General features: G+C 43.1%; 1 protein-coding gene across 1 annotated transcript in view; it reads right to left on the bottom strand.

Annotated features, from left to right (window-relative positions):
* Nucleotides 1–20,618, bottom strand: part of SLC35F1 (solute carrier family 35 member F1) — a 408,535-nt gene extending 387,917 nt beyond the window's left edge. The window contains exon 1 of the mRNA XM_011282636.4: nt 20,389–20,618. Within this exon, the coding sequence (XP_011280938.2) occupies nt 20,389–20,570 (182 nt within the window). The 5' untranslated portion in view covers nt 20,571–20,618. The remainder of the gene's footprint in view (nt 1–20,388) is intronic.
* Between the last annotated feature and the right edge of the window lie 533 nt (nt 20,619–21,151).

Here is a 21,151-nt window from a genome sequence, read left to right as displayed (position 1 = left end):
TCTGAACCGCTTCCATTCCCCAGAATGCACCATGTGTCCACCCCCACAGTCTTCTGATGTGTTTCCTTTGTCTTAAACACATTCCCTGCCACTCAAACTCACACAGACACACACAGACACACACACACACACACACACACACACACACACACTCCTCTCCTTATTCTAGCTAAGTCGTCCTCACCCTCCAGTTGCCAGGTTAGCTGTCACATGCTCAGATGCCATCTCCAATCCCTCATATCAGGCATTCCATGGTTCTCCACTATTCTGTGAGATCTTTCCTACACTTGGTGCCTCACACCAGCCAGGCACAAAGCAGGCTCAAAATAAATGATCACACAAATGAACAAATGGATGATGTGGTGGGAGAGTCTATCATCCCGTACTCCAATCTCCTCAATGTATTTGTCTCATCCAGACCAGTTCAGATTATCAAAGGTGCCTGGTGTGGATATCCATGACATCTACCAGGCACAGGAGCCCATTCTTTCTGCTCTCTGTGCAAATGCACCCTGGAAAACTAACCCTCCGCACCACACACTGGGGCAAACTGCCTCTGCACTTCCTTGGTGCATGTGTCCATACTGAAAGAGATGAAAAGGCCCTGGCTGTTCTTCATATAAAGTTGTCAGTTTAAGGGCAAAGTGAGAGAAATGTGGATCAGTTAAGGAAGCCCTCAACTGCAAGTAAAGCAAATTTCAACTTAACCTGGCCTAAGCAGTTAGAATATTTATTATGCCATATAATGGAAGTCCAGTGATAGAGCAAACTCTGAGCGTGTGGCACGTCAGTCAGTCAGTTGCTCAATACTATCTTCAAGGATCCAGGAACTTTTCCTGTCTCTACTATGTTGTCCTCAGCATCAGTGACATCTGAAGGCTGGTTTCCTTTATGGTCATAAGGTGGCTGACAGTAACAGCCAGTGGTAAAACAGATGTTTCCTTGATCAAATCCAACAGAGAAAGAGAAATCTCTCCCCCTCACCATCAAATGTAAGTACTTCCTTTCAATATGATTGAGCCAACCTGGGACCTATGCCTGCCTGAAGACTGACGACAATATGCCAGCTCCCGAGTCCAGAAGAATGCCAAGAACTAATTGGCTTATCAGAACCATCTGGGGCAAAAATGGATGCAGTAGTGATGGAACCAACAAGAGACTACGGAGGACAAAATATGCAATACCAAGGACAGAAGCAAAAGACTACACTTATTTCCACGTAACACAACTATATTTCTCTTTCTATTTGCAATGGCTCCCGAAGATGTCACATGTAAATACTCCATATTCCTTTTGGATGTGTGGTTGTATTTCTTCTTGCTGACACTAGCTTCTCTTCAAGTTAATCATGTTCTTCTGCCAACACGCTTATGTTGAGTCAGCATTTAACAGTTAGAGGTTTATTGCTTACAGCAGCTAGAGAAACTGCTTCACTCAACCCTGCACAGAGGCAATACAAATGGTATCAAAAAATGTAAGCCAAATCACTTCATTACTCTTCTTTATGTACGCAGATCTTCGATAATGTCATAAAGCAGAAGTTTCATCACCCCATAGTGGATAAAACATCCCATCTGAGTGATGCAACAAAGGCTGGAAAGAGGAAAAGAAAGGCTGTTACAGGTAGTAACCTTCCAGCCCTGTATTGCTCTCCAGTGTGTCACATTTGTGTGTTCTGGGGCAGAAATTTAAAAGCCAACTTAGATAACTGACACTTTTAGAAAAAATACTACACTAATTTCCATTCTATTCCAGGGCAGATAACTTATCAAGTTATCCTGAGTCCCCCTTTGCAGGGTTTGTCTAAATACATTGAGGTAACAAATAATTCTTTGGTTGGAACTCTAATCTAGCACACAAGATATTTAACTTAACTATGTGGGCTCTTTGCCCCGAGGACACAGCACATATGAACCACTCTTGAAATGGCTGGACTGTCATGTTATTCTGAGTATCAGCAGACGAAGAAGAAAGGCTATATATATATATATATATATATATATATATACACATATATATATATACCCATATATATATTTAAATATACATATAGATACATGTATTTTCTAATATATATTATTATATATAATACAAACATATAAATATATAGCTATATATATACATATGTAAATATATGTGTGTGTGTATATATATTATATAGCTTTAAAAATAAACTTCATTTGATTTGTCACAAGGTTTTGGGTTGTATTGTCATGTATAATCATGCACCAAAAGAGTTGTACTGGGATTTAGTGACCATGGATTTCAAATGACTTGTCAAAATTCTCATAGCTGTTGCATAGATACATTCTCATATCTCATAGATACATGCATTTATTGACCAGTATGCCTCTGAAAATCTGGGTAGGTGATGTTTGATCTCACCGATGGAGAGCCCTGGACATATTCCAAAGGCAGCAAAGTTGATCTCCTCCAACCAAAAATACTTATAGCTCTCTAGTGGTACAACTTCCCACACTATAAAAACCCAACCAGACCTTCTCTCATGTCCCATGTCCCATGTTCCAAAGACGCCTTCAAGCAATGTTCCCACCCTTCCTTGTGACTGATTTCAGCTCTTAAGGGAAAAGCAGTCTAACTGATTGACTAAAATAATAACTGATTAACTAGATTAAAATATGCTTGAGAGCAGAGACCTAACCTTATGTGTTTGCATCTCCGAACCACACTTAGGACTTTGTTTTCCTTGCAGCAGACATGCAAAGGATATAAATCTAATCTTGTTTAATTTTCCCAGGGTGATGTATTTGAAGAAGAAATTTATCTCAAATTAATTTCTGACTGGTAGAAATTGCTTAGGAAAATATTTAGGACCAGGCGTAAGAAATGTCGTTCTCCTATCTCCTGGCTTACTTTGAGCTAGGACTTCTAACTACCATATAACCCTCTTACCATTCCTTCCCCAGACCACTGAAAATACACCATTAATTCATCAAACAATTATGATCAACATATATTAAATTCAAGGAGTATGTGGAGCACAGAGCAGAAAGCACTAAACCAGCCAGGCATGGGCTCTACTACTCTCATGTAGTTTTCTTGGTAATCGGTTCCTTCTTCCCCATTTTTCACCAGGCTTTATACCTGCCGGTAATGATAATAATAATAAAATAAGTTTGAGTAGGACTTTCTCTATGTCAGATGCTGTTCTAAGTGCACTAGATAGATAGATAGATGGATAGAGAGATAGACAGATAGCTGTATATATCTATGTATATAGATATAAAATCTTTTAGTCCTCAACACAACCTGTGAGCAGAAAAGAAACTGAGGTCTCTGAGATCAGAGTGCTAAGATACTGAAATAAGCAAGTAGCCCTCTTCTCAATTTCTGCTGTCTATAACAAGCTTTAAGTGACTTCTGCTTTCATTTCTACAACTGATTATCCCAACGGAAATTTCTTGGCAGATGGAATTGAAAATTTTAGGGAAACAGTGGGTAGATAGACACGTGTGTTGAGTTTTAAAGTATGAGTAGGACTTAAGCAGTGCACCTCAGTATTTTCCTAACTCTGGAACCACTCAAATTATCTCTCTATACTTTTTTATATCCCCTACTTCTCCATAGATCAATTTGAAAAAAAACTAAAACTAAAATTCATTGAGTACCTACTCTGTGCCAGGCACTACCACATACATTATTTGAGAAACTAAAAATTAGAGAACATAAAATAATACCTCTCTTGAAAGGGCTTCTAGCAGGTCATTTGTCCCTTCATTCAACAAATATTTATTGAGCACTTAACTTTATGCCAGGTTCTATGTAAGATGTTGGGTAGAGAACACCCTGGTAGATTTAACCGCTGGGAGGGTTCAGACGCATAAAGAATGTAGACCGTAAATGATATAAAATAGCCTGTAACTGGAATGAGGCATCTAACCCAGACTTGGGGGTTGGGGGGTGGATGTCAAGGTCTTCAGATGCATAGGTGCCTTTGTGTTTTGGTTGAAGAATAGTTATGTCTCATAAACAAGCTTCTATGTCACAGCCTTTTTTTTTTTTAATAGAAAGAGAAAAAGCACAAGTAGGAGAGGGGCAGAGGGAGAGAGAATCCCACCCAAGCAGGCTTCACACTCAGTGCAGAGCCTACTGCTCTTTGCACTCAGAGCTCGATCCCATGACCCTGGGAACCCTGGGAACATGACCTGAGCTGAAATCAAGAATCGGATGCTCAACTGACTGAGCCACCCAGGTGCCCCTCTCTTTAGATTGTAGTGTATAGCTAGCCTATAGCTCTGCCTGGTAGTGCCTCAAAACTGAGGATCAGGTTTTTATGATTCCATTCATCGCTTTACTTTATTCATTTCCTAAGATCAAAACAGCTCCAGAGAGAAAGTTAGTAATTCACCAAAATGGAGATTTTGACATGGAATGAGGGTGACTTTGATTCATTAATATGTCATACGTCTTCTGTGGCTTTTTTCCTTTGTTCACTTGCTAACATTTCCCTCAGAGGGGCCAGGAATCAACATTCTATGCCTCATGAAGCCAATTACTTTAATGGTTAAAACAGCAGAGCAATATTAGAAATGCAAGGCCAATTCTCTGCAAGGCTTCCCTCCCACCCTGTATCCGTTTTCTTATGTGTTTCACTTTAAAAATCCTTTGTGTCAGGGCGCCTGGCGGCTCAGTTGGCTAAGCCTCTGATTTCACTCCGGTCTTCATCTCACAGTTAGGTTCATGAGTTCGAGCCCTGCATTAGGCTCTGCACTGACAGCGTTGAGACTGCTTCGGATCCTGTCTCCCTCTCTCCCCGCCACCCATGTTGCACACACTCTCTCTCTTTCTCTCTTTCTCTTTCTCTCTCTCTCTCAAAAATAAACATTAAAAAAAAAAACTTTAAAAATCCTTTGCTCCTTGTATGTCTTATCTTTCCCAACCACCATTTGGAAGAGTTTGTGGGAGAGTCTATCAACCTGTGGAAATTCGTTTTTTGGAAAAAGAGTGCACTACACATTCCGGCCCTTTACCTGCTTCTCCAGTTGCAACCAAAAAGGAAGAGAACCTTCAGGTTCCTGACGCCAATGAACTGCTTTGCAATTGTGACAGAGGGAAACAGGTGATGACAATCCGATAAAGAAAAATTTTTTGTTGCTGTATCTCAATAGCCAAACAAACTGCAGCCCTGGGGCACCAGCCCATACTGCATTCGTTCCCATTTGCATACTTTGCATAACCACCATTTTCTTTAACAAACTGGTATCCAAAATGAGCGATCTGATATTCATTGCCATAAATGCTTGAAACAGTGCTTTTCCTCTGTGATTGTTGAAGGCAGACTCTCAGGTTGCAATTAATTTGGGGGCTAGGGAAGTAATAATTATGGTCTCTTTGAATTGGACACAAATGAGTTCATTTATCAGCATTTGAGTTGCAAATGACTGATCTTCCAAAACCAGTGCAAGCAAGCACCTCATTGTCTATAATACTTGATAGGATCAAGAGCACCAAGCTTTCACTAGGGAAGGTCAATCCAAGATGCATGTATCCCATTAGGAGCAGGAAATTAACAGGAAGCGTCAAGGAAAGAAGGATTTTTTTTTTAAAGGACAAGAAGAAGGAAGAGGACAAGGAGGAGGAGGAGAAGGTAAATTTTTGCCTCAAAAACACAAATCACACAAACTGTTAGAATCAGAGTAGGGAAAAAAAGGTAAAATTTTAAAGTCAAGTCACTAGACTCATTATCACCTGGAGCTGAAGTGTAATAAAGCCATCTATGACTCAGGGAAATGTGGGATAGGTGGGGAAGAATCCTTATGGGGTGGCTGTTCTATTGGTACATTCACACTTTCAGATATAGCTAGTTCATAGGTAATTCCACACTGAATATTTTTATTTTCTTAGACGATACCAATTCAGTATGGCCCCAAAATAAAAATAAAACATGTTAAAAATAAAACATTCTTCTTGAACCAACTCTGAGCCAAAAAAAGTATGGTGAGGAAATCTAAGAGCTGTTTTCAAATAAGGAAGACAAACGGAAAACTATCATCTACCAATCAGTTGTGTGTGTGTGTGTGTGTGTGTGCGCGCGTGTCAGAAAAAAAACAGAGCAAAACAAAGACAGACAGATGGATAGACAAAGATTGATTACAAATTATATCTAATATACATTATTTGGGAAACAATATATATACTGTACTATATTAAATATTTATATATCCCAGAAAGATTCAGAAAGGAAAAGTAGCAAAGATAACAGGGTCAAGATACCACGAATTGATCATCTTCATTTCATTGGTCTGTCTTATCTGGGGACTCATATTTCCAGAGACAACAACCCTAGACATCATGATGAAATCTAGAGGCAGCCTTAAGGGGTGACTCCACCAGTAGACGGGGTCAGTACAAGTAAACACACAATCTTTATAAATACTGTGTTCTTGCTATGCAAAGTCAGCTTCAAGACAAGTCCCCTGACCCTGCTTCCAACCCCTCCCCACTAGCAACTCTGGAGCCATCACCGAATGAAGTAACAAGACCATGAATTTCATTCCAGCACTCATTGGGTGATGGTGGTAGTTTTTGTTTGGTTGGTTTTTGTAATGTTTCAGACTTACTCCGTAACTAGTTACAAACTACCTTGACTATTTTCTTTCTTTTTTTTTTTTTAATTTTTTTTAACGTTTACTTATTTTTGAGACAGAGAGAGACAGAGCATGAACGGGGGAGGGGCAGAGAGAGAGGGAGACACAGAATCTGAAACAGGCTCCAGGCTCTGAGCGGTCAGCACAGAGCCCGACGCGGGGCTCGAACTCACGGACCGCGAGATCATGACCTGAGCCGAAGTCGGATGCTTAACCGACTGAGCCACCCAGGCGCCCCACCTTGACTATTTTCAAGAACAGATCACCTCCTGTTGACTGGCTTGAGTGCCATTCACCAAGCTTGGCAGTACTGGAGGGACAACAGTTAATTTTGTGAAGCTGTAAATATCCTTCCTAGCTCTCTGGGACTGCACACACCCTCCAGAACAGATCTCCCCACCCTTCCTCTGTCCTCCCACACACACCTCCCCCCACCTCACAGCCGCCGTGTTTTCAAGCAGTGGAGGGACCCTGGGATTTTCCAAGGCCCCTCACCACCCACAGGCGTTCAGAGCAGTCTGTAAGGCTATCTGTTGAGGAAAGGGCCCTCTCTGAGAGCACAGTGTTTCTTCTGCCCGCAGCAGGATACAGATAGGGACAGAGACTCCAGCCATCCCCGGGAACCCAGTGTCACAAAGAGCTCCTCTGATCCGGCTGGCATCTGGGCTTCCCCTCATTAGCACATTAAAGCTGCTCTGTCCTTTCCCTCTGAGCCGCTCTGTCTGCCCCACTGCCGGCCTCTATGGAGCCTTTTAGGCCCACGCTCATTTTGAAACCTCCCCAGTTCAAGAGGCACTAACCCTTCCCGAAAGCCCGTCAAACTCCGTCACAAACCACAGGTACCTTCGAAGCACTACTGCTGGGAGGGGAGCAATCAGGCAGCAGCACGTATACCTTCTGCCAAATTAGTCTTCCCGAGAAGAGGCTTTCTGGGAAAAAAAATCAAAACCAGGGGCGTCTGGGTGGCTCAGTCGGTTAAGCACCCGACTCTTGATTTCCGCTCAGGTCATGATCTGTTGGTTCACGAGCTCAAGCCCCACATCGGGCTCTGTGCTGACAGCTCAGAGTCTAGAGCCTGCTTTAAACTCTGTGTCTTCCTCTCTCTCTGCTCCTACCCCCTACGTGTTCTCCCTCTCTCTCCCCCACCCCACAAAAAAATAAATATTTAAACAACAAAAAACAAAATTAATGGTATCTAGCTTTCAAAACTGGAGTACATTGAAGCAAACAGACTCCTGCCTTGTTCACAGATGGGCGAGTTTCCCCTCAGATTCCGATTGACAAGGCTGACAAAACGACCAGGCCAGCGCGGGGCCTGCACCCAAGTCCTCTGTGGGCTGAGTCAGCATTTATCACAGGCCTGAAGACAGCACAAAGCCCCAAAACCCGGCTCTCCTTTGAATTTTGTGACCAGGATAACAATTGCATTGTGTTTGGCAGCTGTCTAAGCCCGCACCCAGATGTCATTTCAGTTAAAAATCCCCAAAATGCAATGGGAAATGAAAGGCTAGGATTATTTTAACTGGTTTACAAATGAGAAAATTGAGGCACCCAAAACTTAAGTCAGTTGCCTGTGAGAACATATCAATCACATTCTGAAGGGGACACCATCACACCAATGGCCCAGACACAATATCTTTAAGTGACTTTCAATTCCCTCTTCTGTCTCTCACACGCTATTCTCAAATGTCATGAGGACCCAAATCCTACGGAGCTCCCCCAAAATACGCCCCATACCAATATCCTGACGTCTTCATAGCTGAGTTCACTGATGGTTCTTGCTTGCCAGGTCACTCAGGCCCACACCTGTTTCTGAGTTAGCCCTTTCTAAGGCAACATCTTTCTGCCCATCACACCCCCTCCACCCCATCCCTACCACAAATGTCAAATAAACTCACAGCACTGTCCTTCAATCCTGTTATACTTCTTTTGTGTATTTCCTTTCTGACTCTTCAAAATGACTGTTTCCCGGTTTCCTCTGCACAAATGTCCTACACCCTGTCCCCAGCACCCAGCTCCTTCATCCTCAACCGATATCCTTGCCTCAGAGCTCTCAGAGAGAGAGAGAGAAGCCACCAGCCAGGAACTTTTAGTCCCACCACCAAATCTACCAAATCACCTTCATTTACACCCACCCACAGGCTGTGGCTCCCCTCTTGTATCACGGAGAATGTCTGGCTCTTCTCAAAGGCCCACCTTTCCCCCTTCCTTTGGATCCCACCATCTTAGCCTTCTCACGGCTTTTCCCTCCTTCCATTATCCCATTCCTTCCCACAGACGCAATTTTTCCCCTTTCCACTAGATCATTCCCGTCAGCACACAGACCTTTTGCATTATCTCCTCCATTCAAAGACTCTCCTCCCCTTGCTCCTCATTAGGGCAAAATGTCTCACAAGTCATGTTTTGAAGCCCCCATCTCACATTCCCTGTCCAGCCATTCCATCCAGGCTCCCAGCTGCACCACCCCTCTGAACCTGTGCCTTTCATGGCCCCCAAGGTTCTCACGTCACCAGGCCATGTCTCTGCCCTTCCCTTAACACCTCAACACAGTGCACTGCTTATTTCCTCCTTCTCAAAACAAGTCCTTCCCTTGGCTTCTGAACCATCCTCTCTTGTTTTCCCTCCTACTTCAGACCCAAGTTCCTGAGCTGGGACCTCCTCCTCTGTTTGACCCACACGTTGATGCACTGCTCAGATTGACCTTGGGACCCCTGTTGTCCTCTGTCTACACTGTGTCTCCAGATGATCTCCTCTAGGACCACCCCAGTGACTCCCACATCAAATCCCCAGCCCTTGATTTCTCCCAAGAATCCTAGACTCCAGCAGTCCTTGAACATTTCCACTAGACATTTCTAACTGAACTCGCCACAGTAAATTCCCAACTTTCTCCCCACAAATATGTTCCTCTCCTTGCCTTTGCCATCTTAGACAATAGCACCTTCATTCACCCAATTTCTCAAGGCCCCAACACTAGAATTTTTTTGTGATTCTTTACCCTCAGCAGCCTCATCAAATCACTCACCAGTCCCATGGACTCCGTCTCCTCATGCAAATCACTCCAAAACACGATCGTTTCTCTTTACCTGCATTGCTACCCTCCAGTCCAAGCCTCCAACATCTCTTCCCTCCAGTAACCACTTATCTCTCCCACAATCCATTCCCCAACAGCAGCTAGAATGGTCTTTTCAAAACTCTACCAGATTATTCCTTTGCTGAATACCTTCCAGTTGCTTCACAGCCCACTTAGAATAAAACCCAAGCTCATCTCCCGGCCTCTGAGGTCCTAAAAGATCTTACACCTCCCTTCCTTGTGAGCTCCTCCCCTCCCCTCCCCTGCTCACTTCCATCTCGCACTTCAGTCTCCCTCTTTTTTAGTACCTTATGCCTGCTTGTCTCATCTTACCATCTCCGCCTGGAGCACACTTCCTCCTGACCCTCAATTGGCCAGTTCTTCCTGGTCATGCCAATCCTAGCTTCAATGTCACCAGGGAGAAACAGGCCTGTTCTGACCACTCAAATGAAAGTAGCACCCACTGCCTCTCTGTCACATCACCCCACTTGAATTCTCTGCGTGGTATTTAGCACAATTAGACATCTTTCTTAGTATCGTTCATTGCCTGTACTAACTTGAATGCTGTCACCATGAAAATGAAGGTATTTTAGGTCTTGTTCCTTGCAGTATTCCCAATATCCAGATGATGCCTCTTACCTGGTTCAGTAATTCTTTGTTGAATGGCTAAGTAGCTCCTAGTCTGAGCTCCTCAGAGCTCGAAGTGAAGCCATACCAGTGGTTCTGCCACTTATGCTGAGCTGTGATGTAACCCTGACCCTCCCTTCTGCCATTCAGACCTAGAATGTGCTCTCTTTAACTTCAGCATCCCTGAAAGGTAGCACTCTCCACTTATAAACCCATTCCACAGAACTGGGATGCTATCTCTTTTTACTTCTAAAAGCTACTCTGCTTAACATTTAAGGTGGGAGCCTCAACCCAGGCTGTTGGGTTGAGTCCTTGATACTTAATGTAGCTCTTATCAGACCTAATCAACTGCCTCCATATCACCAGCTGGGACATACAGATTTCCAAGGCCATGACTAGCACCAGCCTAATGCTACCATTAATACCTGATTAGATGCACTTCCAGACTCACGGTTGAATCCAGACTCACTGTTGATCCCTCTTGGATCAACTGGTCCCCACCCAGTATCCAAGGGACCAGTTGATATTGGATATCAATACTGGATATTGGATATTGGGTGGGGACCAGTACCTCTCAGACTATCTACTGTAAGATATCAATTGCTTCTTTCAATTCATTGCAGGCAATACTTTTGTAAAATGCAATTTAAAAAGCCAACTACTAGAAAAATAAAATGGCAAAAAACAAAAACTTACCAAAATACATGACCCCATTTTTAATATTAGAAGGAAAGGCATAAAAGTTCTGTCAGATTGCTATAGATATTTCTAAATGCTTACTCTTGATTTCTGTTCATATCACATTCTGGTTTGTGCAGTTTCTGAATCAGCACAGGTCCCGTGACCACACTTTGAGTAGCTGGTTGCTGGCCTCCTGGCTGTATGTCTCTTCTGCCCTGGTGAATATATCTCTTCTTTGAGGCAACTTTCAAATAACCGTTCATGAAACAAGTATTAAATACCCACAATGGTGTAGGCACTGTTGAGTGCTTTCTCCAAAATAATCTAATCCTCCTCTTCCTGATCTTGGTCCAGATTCTGTCCAAATCATAGCACTTCCTTCTCCCCATCCCCATCCCATTTAGACTCCTTTCTCCTCTCCCCTATATGGCTATAGTAGCCCCTAACTTGTCCCACACACCCCAGTCCTTCCTCTCTCCATCTGTCCTACAGATATGGTTCAGAATATCATGTTTAAGCACATCTCTGATCATATCCTTTCTCTGCTCAATAACCTGCAATAGTAATAACCCACAGAATGAAGTCTTAATTCCTTATCAAAGCACCCAAGGGTGTCCATTATCTGACTCCAGCCTATAATTCTCACCTTACTTCACTCCACTGCCTTTTTTACCTCCACATAATATTGTCAAATTGGACACTTAATCCTCTTCTGATCTTACCCCATATTTGGTTTCATCCTTTCTACCATCCCCCTTCTTACACATCTTCCTTTGGTTTCCATACAACACCCAGTGCTCATCCCAACAGGTGCCCTCTTCAATGCCCATCACCCACTTTCCCCTGTCCCCCACAGCCATCAACCCTCAGTTTGTTCTCAGTATTTAAGAGTCTCTTATGGTTTGCCTCCCTCCCTCTCTGTAATTTTTTTTTCCCCTTCCCCTCCCCCATGGTCTTCTGATAAGTGAAATAAGTCAGGCAGAGAAAGATGTTTTCACTAATATGTGGATCCACATGTTCCTTTCCTACCCATGTGCTATGGATTAAAACATTTATGTCCCCACAAAGTTCATGAATTGAAGCCCTAATTCCCAATGTGATGATATTTGGAGGTGGGATCTTCAGAAGGTAATTAGATTCAGATGAGGTCACAAGGGTGGAGCCCCCATAATTGAGTTAGTAGCCTTATAAAAAGAGATGGGAGAAAGATCTCTCTGTTGCTGTACCAATTAAAGATATGAGAAGATGGCTGTCTGCAAGTCAAGAAGGCCCCACCAGACATCAAATCTGCTGGTACTCTGACCTCAGACTTCCCAGCCTCCAGAACTGTAAGAAGTAAATGTCTGTTGTTTAAGCCACCTAGTCTACAGTATCTCGTTAAAGCAGTCCTCGGTAAGACGTTATCTCTCAATGCCAAGAGAAAATGCCATTCCTGAACCTTCCTGCCCTGTCTCCAGTCTAGTGTGGTGTCTCTTTCCTCTGTAGTCTTATAAAAGCACCTAGCTGTGTGACTACAAAAATTGGTTTCCCTGCCTATAAAAGGATGATAATAAGCACTTTTGTCATAAGAATAATACATGATATAGTTTATAATATAAAATGCTTACTTTATAATGTAAAATGTAAGAATTGGGTCCACTGTCTAAATGCTACTTTTAACTCAAACATTGCATCAAATTATATAATAAAGCATGCTGTCTTTCCACCAACTCATCCTCATGCTATTGTCATATTCTAAGCTTCTCTTACCTGCAATGCATGAATATATGTCCAAGCTCCCTCAAAGCTGTATATGCACTTGTCAGAATGTTAATACTGTCAGAAAAGTCTGTTTTCTTGATTTATGTGGCAATGATCTTTGATAGGCTCACTTGCAATGACAGGATGCGTTTCAAATCTGTTCTCCTTTTTCTCCTAACATTCTGAATGGCTATGTCTCCTTTTTTCTTTAAGTCCTAAGTGAAACAAATTGTACTGTGTTCATCAAGAAAGATCTACCCTCTGGACTCTGTGTACACTTCAAGTAATTTTATTATGGGTTCGGTCTTCCTCTTGAGTAGTTTGCCTACAGGTGAAACAGCTAACTTATGGGGCTTTTTTGTACACCTCTGTTAGATCAGCTTGAAAATCTAATCATTTTGAGAGGTGATGTATGTTATCGTTATTTCTACTTTACTTAAATTGTCCCCTTGGTAAATTATATTGAAAGGGTAATAACAGTCAGAAACTCTACCAACAGCACCCAAGAGTCCTCTTTAGCCTATACTTGTCTAGTTCACTACATTGATCCTGAAGTGCCCAACATATAGGAAGAACTCAATAAATATTCATGGAATGAATGAGTGAATGAATGAATGAATGAATGAATAAGAAACTAGTAAAAAATTTCTCTTATACAATGGATCAGTACTTTTTCTATCTCAAAGTCAAGAATCATCGGGAATTGTAGCCCTGTCATTCTAAATCTGGACATAACTAGATTGATTTGTTTTTTAAAATCCTTAACTTGTTTTTTCAGTCATAGTAGGTTTCCCTAATGAATTTGTTTAAAATGGAAAGAATTAGTGGAACATAACAACAGAAGTTGCAAAATGGTATTTAAGGTATTTTTTTTAACCATCACAGAGTCACACACATAAAGTTTCTTAAGAGAAAGTTTAGAATTAAATCCAATAGAAAACAATATTTAAAAAATTTTAATAATAGTATTCCTAAACAAGTTACATTCATGTTGCCACTGACTGAAGCCTGACATTTTTCTAAGAAAACACTTTCTAAGATGTATTTACTTTTATTGTTTTCCTTGGCATTTCCTATGAAATTTCTTCTTAACTACTGCACATTCAAGTAGTCCCTGTATAAGGTCAAAATGACAGAATGAGAAGTGTAATATGGAATGCATACTGAACAACTTATTTATAGGACTCCAGTATCTAGACATTTGGAAGCATACAATTAGACATTATGCATAAAAACTCAGGTTACAGATTATAATGATTCACTCTCAGTAGCAAAACACATGCCACATTATCCAGTTCGAATAATGTTTTGTCACGTAGATGTCCTCCAGAAAAGAGGTCAGCACACAATAAGTGATTAAGAACAAATAAACATAGAAAACAATCAACTGAGTATAAAAGCAACCAATGGAATAAGAGAAAATATTTGTAAACCATATATCTAATAAGGGGTTAATATCCAGAATATACAAAGAACTCCTACAATTCAACAACTTAAAAACTCCAAACAATTCAATTTAAAAATGAGCAAAGGCTGTAAATAGACATTTCTCCAAAGAAGACATACAAATGGCCAACAAGCATATGAAAAACTGTTCAATATCACTAATCATTAGGGAAACGCAAATCAAAACCACAGCGAGATGCCACTTCACACCCATTAGGATGACCACAATAAAAAAATAAATAAATAAAATAAAATAAACCACCAAAAGTAACAAGTGTTGGCAAGGATGTGGAGAAATTGGAACTCTTATACATTGTGAGTGAAGATGTAAAATGGTGCCACTGCTATGAAAAACAGTATAGAGTTTCCTCCAAAAAACAAAAATGGAATCACCATATGATCCAGCAATCCCACTTCTGGGTACATATCCCAAAAAACTGAACGAGGCATCTTGAAGATATATTTTCACATTCATGTTCATTGAAGCTTTATTCACAATTGTCAAGGGATGGAAGAAGCAACCTAAATGTCCATCAACAGACAAATAGATAAAGAAAATGTGGTATATACACACAACGGAATGTTAGCCTAAAAAAGGTAGGAAATCCTCCTATGATACAACATGGGTGAACCTTGAGGACATTATGCTAAGTGAACTAAGCCAGTCATAAAAAGGCAAATACTGCATGATTTCATTTATATGAGGTATCCAAAACAGTCAAACTCTCAGAAACAAAAGGTAGAATAGTGGTTGCCAGGGTCAGCGCAGAAGAAGAAACGGGGAGTTGTTTAATGGATTCAGGTTCAGTTTTGCAAGCTGATAAAATTCTAGACATGGGTTGCATGACAATGTGCATACAAATAACACTACTATACTGTACAGTTAGAAGTGGTTAAGAGGGTAAATTTTATGTCATGTGCTTTGGCCATTAAAAACAAAGAATAAATGAATGTATACTTGTATGTGTTCATGCCACAGTCAAGAAATACGCCAAATATTTGTGAGGTATTTTTCCATGTGACTACTGGAGTTTAATTTCCTAAGCATACTTTTTTTTAGAAACATAATCAAGAATTAATGTGTTTGAAAATGTACAGTGAATGCTCATTGGCCTGAGCTCAAATGAGTGAGAAAGTTAAACCAAAACCGTGTGGTGGTATTCTCACATTCTGCATTCTACTTTTACGAGAAATAGCAGTTAAATAATAAATTAGCTCTTGCATTAAGTAACTTTAGAACTATATGGGCAGCCAACTCATTTTCCTATATCATCTACACAGACATCAGGGCACAATAAAAACAGGCTTCTATTATGATGGCCCTGAAACATCTTGAGATGGTAAACACTCAAAGGAAAATTACACAAAGATACGTCCATTTTCTTACACATCAATTACTTGGAAATGTATCATCTCTATCCCAAGTAAGCCAAATATTCCTTCATTATAAACATTCATTTCTCCAAGCCCTGTGTATAAAAAATAAGTACACAGGATGATCTTTTATTTTCATAATTTTGTCCTTTAGTTAAAAATAAATGCATCCTGGGGCACCTGGACAGCTCAGTCAGTTAAGCATCTGACTCTTGATTTCAGCTCATGAATGATCTCATGGTTCTTGGGATCAAGCTCAGCATGGAGCCCGCTTGGGATTGTCTCTCTCCCTCTCTCTCTGCCCCCCCACCTCTCTCTCTCTCGCAGAAATAAATAAGTAAACTGAAAAACATAAATGCATCCTTTGACATCCTTTCTTTCAGTAAGACTACTGATCTCCGAAACGTCTGTTTTTAATCACATCACCCAGTTCCGTTTGGAATAATCGTGTATAAAATTATCCTCATTACAAGTTGGTCTTCCCCTTTCATTTTGACATCTGTTAGAAGAAGTAGCTTGAGGAAGAGCTTCACTATTCAATTTTTCAACAAGAGCCTTCCAACTTAATAAAAAAGGATCATCTAAATTATAATATCTGTCTTCCTCAACTGTACCTAATACGTGGCTCAAGCATAACTCTGTTCCTTGGCAGTCATTCTTTTGGTTCACTGTGTTCTGTCCACCTTATATAAGGAGTCAGAAATGCTATATACACATATTGTTCCATCTTATATGGTAACTTCCCACGTGGACTTGGTTTTACTTCGGCTTGTCACCAATTCTCTTATACATCCTCTTTAACGATTCTTGGTTTTCAACTCAAAAATTTTTTTAGAAATTTTGAAATTAGTAGTACAAATCAAAATGTAAGTTGGAAATCAGTTAGTTCCAAATCAAATAAATGGATGACCCAGCATCACACTAGTGGATCCATTGTAATGATTAAACATGCCCACTACAAGACTCAAAAAGGCAGAAACCCTTTTATAACTTGAGACAAGGCAATGAATCTCTTATGGGGAAGAAAGTGGGTCAAAACTAGAAATTCACAGTTATTTTCGTTAAGATTTGAAAATAATATTCAACTGGGAAATATAAATAAAACCACACACATGAAAACACAAAACAAGCTATTACTCATTTTTCACAAACATTTCATTAAGTAATCATTTTAGAGGAGAAAATCTTCAGATACTATATAGATAAAGATTCCTTTATCTTTCTTAGAAACTACCAGTATCAGCAGTTTTTGTGTGAGGGTCACCAACCATTACCCTTGAGTGTTTTTTTTTTCTTTTTTGTCATATCTTGCTTGCTCGTGACAGAGTAATAAATACTATTCTGTGCTAAGAAATAAATGAGGAAGAGTAAGCCTTATTTTTTCCTTGCTGGAACCAACACATTATTTTAAATCTTTGGGAATTAAAGAAGCAACAGTTATCTCCGCATAAGAATCACCTTGGATTTCTTGCATCCCACTGCCAAAACAATTTTGAACACTATGGGGAGAAGAATGTGACACATCCCATTAACCGGTTTAAAAAAAAATGATCTATCACCTCCTCTCTCACCAAAATCTTGGTACTACTGGATTCTAATCTAACTGCTTTATAGAAAGTGAGTGATCAGTGAGATGCCCCAACTGTCACATACAAAATGCAGCAATCCAATTCTACAAGCCCATAAAGAAAGGGGAAAGAATGAGTAAATATACTGAGGAAAGTCAGAGGGTATAGTATAATGTCAGGCAGATTTCATGAAGGTAACACTACATTTTCATTTTATGCTTCTTGAGAGCAAGTACCTTTACTTCATTATTAATCAGTACTTTTCCCTTTACCTATCCCTCGGTAGATATAGATAGCATATGTGTTTGCATTTCTTCCTCTGAGTTGGCAGGTAGTTATTGTTATAGACTGCCACCGGTGGCAGGCAAATCACCAGGTTTACATTGCTCATAGTCTAACACTCCCCATCTCACTGCACCATCCTCAGTCTGTCAGCACTGCCCCTTTGGCCCAATCGGAGGCTAAGGGCTAAGTTAACAGTGGTGCAATGTCCCATTCTGTCACTGAAGAGACTCCTGGCCAGCTCACAGCAATAGGATGCTGCCAACCATATATCTGCATGCCAAAAGTTGAAGGGATATTTTTTTTATATTGGCTCCAAACATCCAGATTTGCAACCTCACTTTCTGCTAGCAGCTAAGTTGCTGCGTGCCAGAAGTAAATAAAAAAAAAAAGCAACTGAAACCCAGAGGACAGTAAGTTGACAGGGCAATAGAGGTGAAGGATACAGAAGCATCAAGGAAAAAGCAAGAGCAAAAGAAGGAGAAGAAAAAGAAGGGGAAAAATGATTTTAAGTTTTGAGAAAATGAACAAAGATGCTTGTGATACGGTCCCAGTGGGCCAGTCTGATAGCCATTACTGACTGATTCAACATACTTGGAGGGTTCAAACCAAAGGCGAGCCACACCTGAGTGCTGGCATAAGATCTTTAAAATTCCACTTTCCTCCCACATTGTTACTCTTAGAGCCCAGTCACTCAGCCACTACCAATGCTGTCTCCTGTTGACATAATCATGGTACAGAAGCCAAGCTCATCAGCATGCTAATGAAATTATTCCACCGAGATTTTTACATTTAATCTGATTTTTTTTGTCTCCATACCAGATGCTCCTTCTCAAAAGAAATATTTTCTTCTTGTCTCTTTACGGATAAGGAAAGACCATGAGCTCAATGCAAAATATGATGTTGGAAATTCTGAAGAATTCTGAAAGACAATTAAATGTTTGAGTTGAAGCGGAAAGGCTATAGCCCTGGAGTCCCATTCACAGATGTACCTGCAATGATATATCATTGACCCCACCTTCCAGTCTAAATTCTTCCTCTATAAATCAGGAATCATTCAACTCATGTCATACAGATCACCAACAGCTTAGTAAAACACATAGTTCTACTCATGGTATACGACTTCACTTTATTTGCTTGTGATGCTCCCACTGACCCACCTCAGACCACAAAATGAATTCGTGTAGAGCTTTAAACTCGCCCAAGTGTTTTCTCTTCGGTATTATCTCAAGACAAGGGAGGTAAGACACGTATTATAAAATACATTTTACACATGCAGAAACCGAGACCCAGGGAGATGCGCAGCTCTGCCCCCGACCCACGTGGCTGGTTACTGGCTGCGAAATGGTGACAACCAAGTCTCCTCAGTGATCTTTTTATTCTGGACTCTAAGAGACATTGAATATCAAGAAATAACTTGCACGGAATCAATAATAACTTATAATCAAGCAAAGATAAATGAATGATTGCATCAGCTTTTGCCAGAGTGATGAGGGATATTAATATTTAATAGATTCCGCTTAAAATAAAGATCCAATGCCTGGGCATTTACAATGCAAAAAAAAAAAAAAACCCACAGGTATTCATGAAGAATAGGAAACCTACATAATATGTACTCAGCCGCATCTTCTTGCTTTATTCTATTCACTGTCTTTTGAATGTGATATTTTGGAAGGTGTTATCCTAAGCTACAACTCGAAGGAAAGTAAAGGCGGGACTTTCTATTACCAACTCTTGTCTCACTTCAGAGTGAATTTCTTCTTGTTTGCTAATAAATGGAAACATACTGAAGTGCCCACAAGTAAGCCAATATATACGTTAAGTAAGCCAATATACACCCCGTTCACAAGGGACTCAAATGGTTTGGGACTTGTTACACCTGAATTAAACCCTACTCCTAAAATAAGGAGAGCTTTCAAGCTTTGATTTCTGTACGTATTTGGTGCCCCCACTAGAGCTTTAAACCCCATAAAGGTCTACGTGAACTCCCCATGGCTCTATGGGGAGTCTCGGCTACCCGAAGCAGTGCCACACGGAAACCTGTATGAACAGCGCGACCTTTAGAGTTACCCATGCAGATGCCTCAAAAAAGCACACACGCACTCAAATAAAAACACACAAAACAAATTCTCTGATTTTTTTAAGTGTCAGTTCTTCAACCATTTCAAGTTACTTAAGTAGAAAAAGTCCCCTTCACATCACAGTTGAGTCAGGACGCCAGGGGCCCCATCTTCACGTCAACGCGGTTCTCAACCTAAAACGCCTCGTCCTTGATCCCTCCACTGCGCAGATTCCAGCACTGGAGGCGCCGGCGATAGGCGCTCGCCTCCTCTGGCTTTCGCCCGCTTTAGAATAACCCGGCTCCTCCAGCTCCCACCCTTCTCGCAACATTTTTGCACTTTGCGTGGGTCTGATCCAGGCCTCTAGCCTCGGGTTCCCTGGTCCCAGCTTGGAGGAGTCGGAGCGGCAACGGGAGAAGTGGGTCCCCCGCCTGCCCGCCCCGGCTGTTGCCGCGAACCCCTCCCCCCTCCCCCCTCCCCGCCCCGTGGAGGTCGGAGACGTCCTGCCGGGGCGGGCGACAGCGCGAGGCCGGCGACTTCCTCGCCTTCCCCGCAGCCCCGCGCCTTCCCGCCTCCGTCCGGGCCACCCTCGGTTCCCTCTTGTCCCCTGGGTGCAAAGCTGAGGTTCAGTGAGCAAGAGGAGTGAGCGACACGCGTGTGCGAGGGTGTGAGCGCAGACACACAGCAGCCAAGCAGCAAACCCCGCCTCTCCCCGAACTCGCGCCTCGGACCAGCCGGCAGCCCGGGCGCCCCGGGGCTCCCGGCTCTGGGACAAAGCTGCCACGGCCTCCCCGCAGGAGCGGGGCGCGTCGTCGCCAGCTCTCTTCAGCCTCCCTCGGCCGCGACTCAGTCCCAAGGGGCCGCCGGGGGTCCGGGGGAGACCCCGGGCCGGGCTCCCGCAGCCCTCGCCCCGCGCCCCCGCCGCCGCTCACCTGTTCAGCACTTTGCGGATCCTCTGGCGCACGCCAGCCCGGGAGGAGGCGGACAGGCTGCCGCCGCCACCGCCGCCGCCGCTGCCCTCGGCCGGCAGGTTCTCGATGGTGGTCACCACATGGTTCGGCGGGGCTGGCGGCGGCGGCTGCAGCTGCTGCTGCGGCGGCTCGGGGGGGATCATCGCGGCAGAGGCGGCGGCGCGGCGGCGATCAGAACGCAGCCGGGCGCATCGTGCGCCGGCTCCGGGCCCGGGAACGCGCAGAGGACCTGGCCGGGCGGCCGCGGCCCGGGGAGGCGGCGCTGCCTGCGAAGCGGCGAAGCGGGGAGGCACCCGCGGCTACGGCCGCCGCCGCCCAGCCCGCCACTCACTCCTCTCCAGTCCCGGTGCGCGCCCCCTCGCTCCGCCGCCGCCGCCGCCTCCCGGCCCGGCTCTTCCCGAGCCGCGTCCCCAAGTCCTGGCACGCCCCGCGAAGTGGCCGGGAAGGGGGTCGCGCGCCGCCGCCGAGCTGCCCGTCGGCTCAGGAGACCTCCACGGAGAGAGGGGATGGGGGTCCGGGCTTCGCCTTCTCTCCCGGCGCCCAGTTCGTCTCTGGGCGAGCGGCAGCAGTAGTGCTAGCGCCGCCTCAGCCTGTCCCCCGCTCGCTCGGAAAGCTGCCGTCTGTGTCTCACGGAGTGAAAGACCGAGAGTGAACCCGGAGAGCCGGGCGGGGGCGCCGCGGCGGCGGTGGCGGCTGCGGCGGCGAAGGGGGGCCGGGGCGGGGA

The sequence above is a fragment of the Felis catus genome, chromosome B2 (assembly GCF_018350175.1).
Source record: "Felis catus isolate Fca126 chromosome B2, F.catus_Fca126_mat1.0, whole genome shotgun sequence".
NCBI lineage: Eukaryota > Metazoa > Chordata > Mammalia > Carnivora > Felidae > Felis > Felis catus.
Note: the sequence above shows the minus strand (reverse complement) of the source record. Positions and strands in the feature narration are given on the sequence as shown.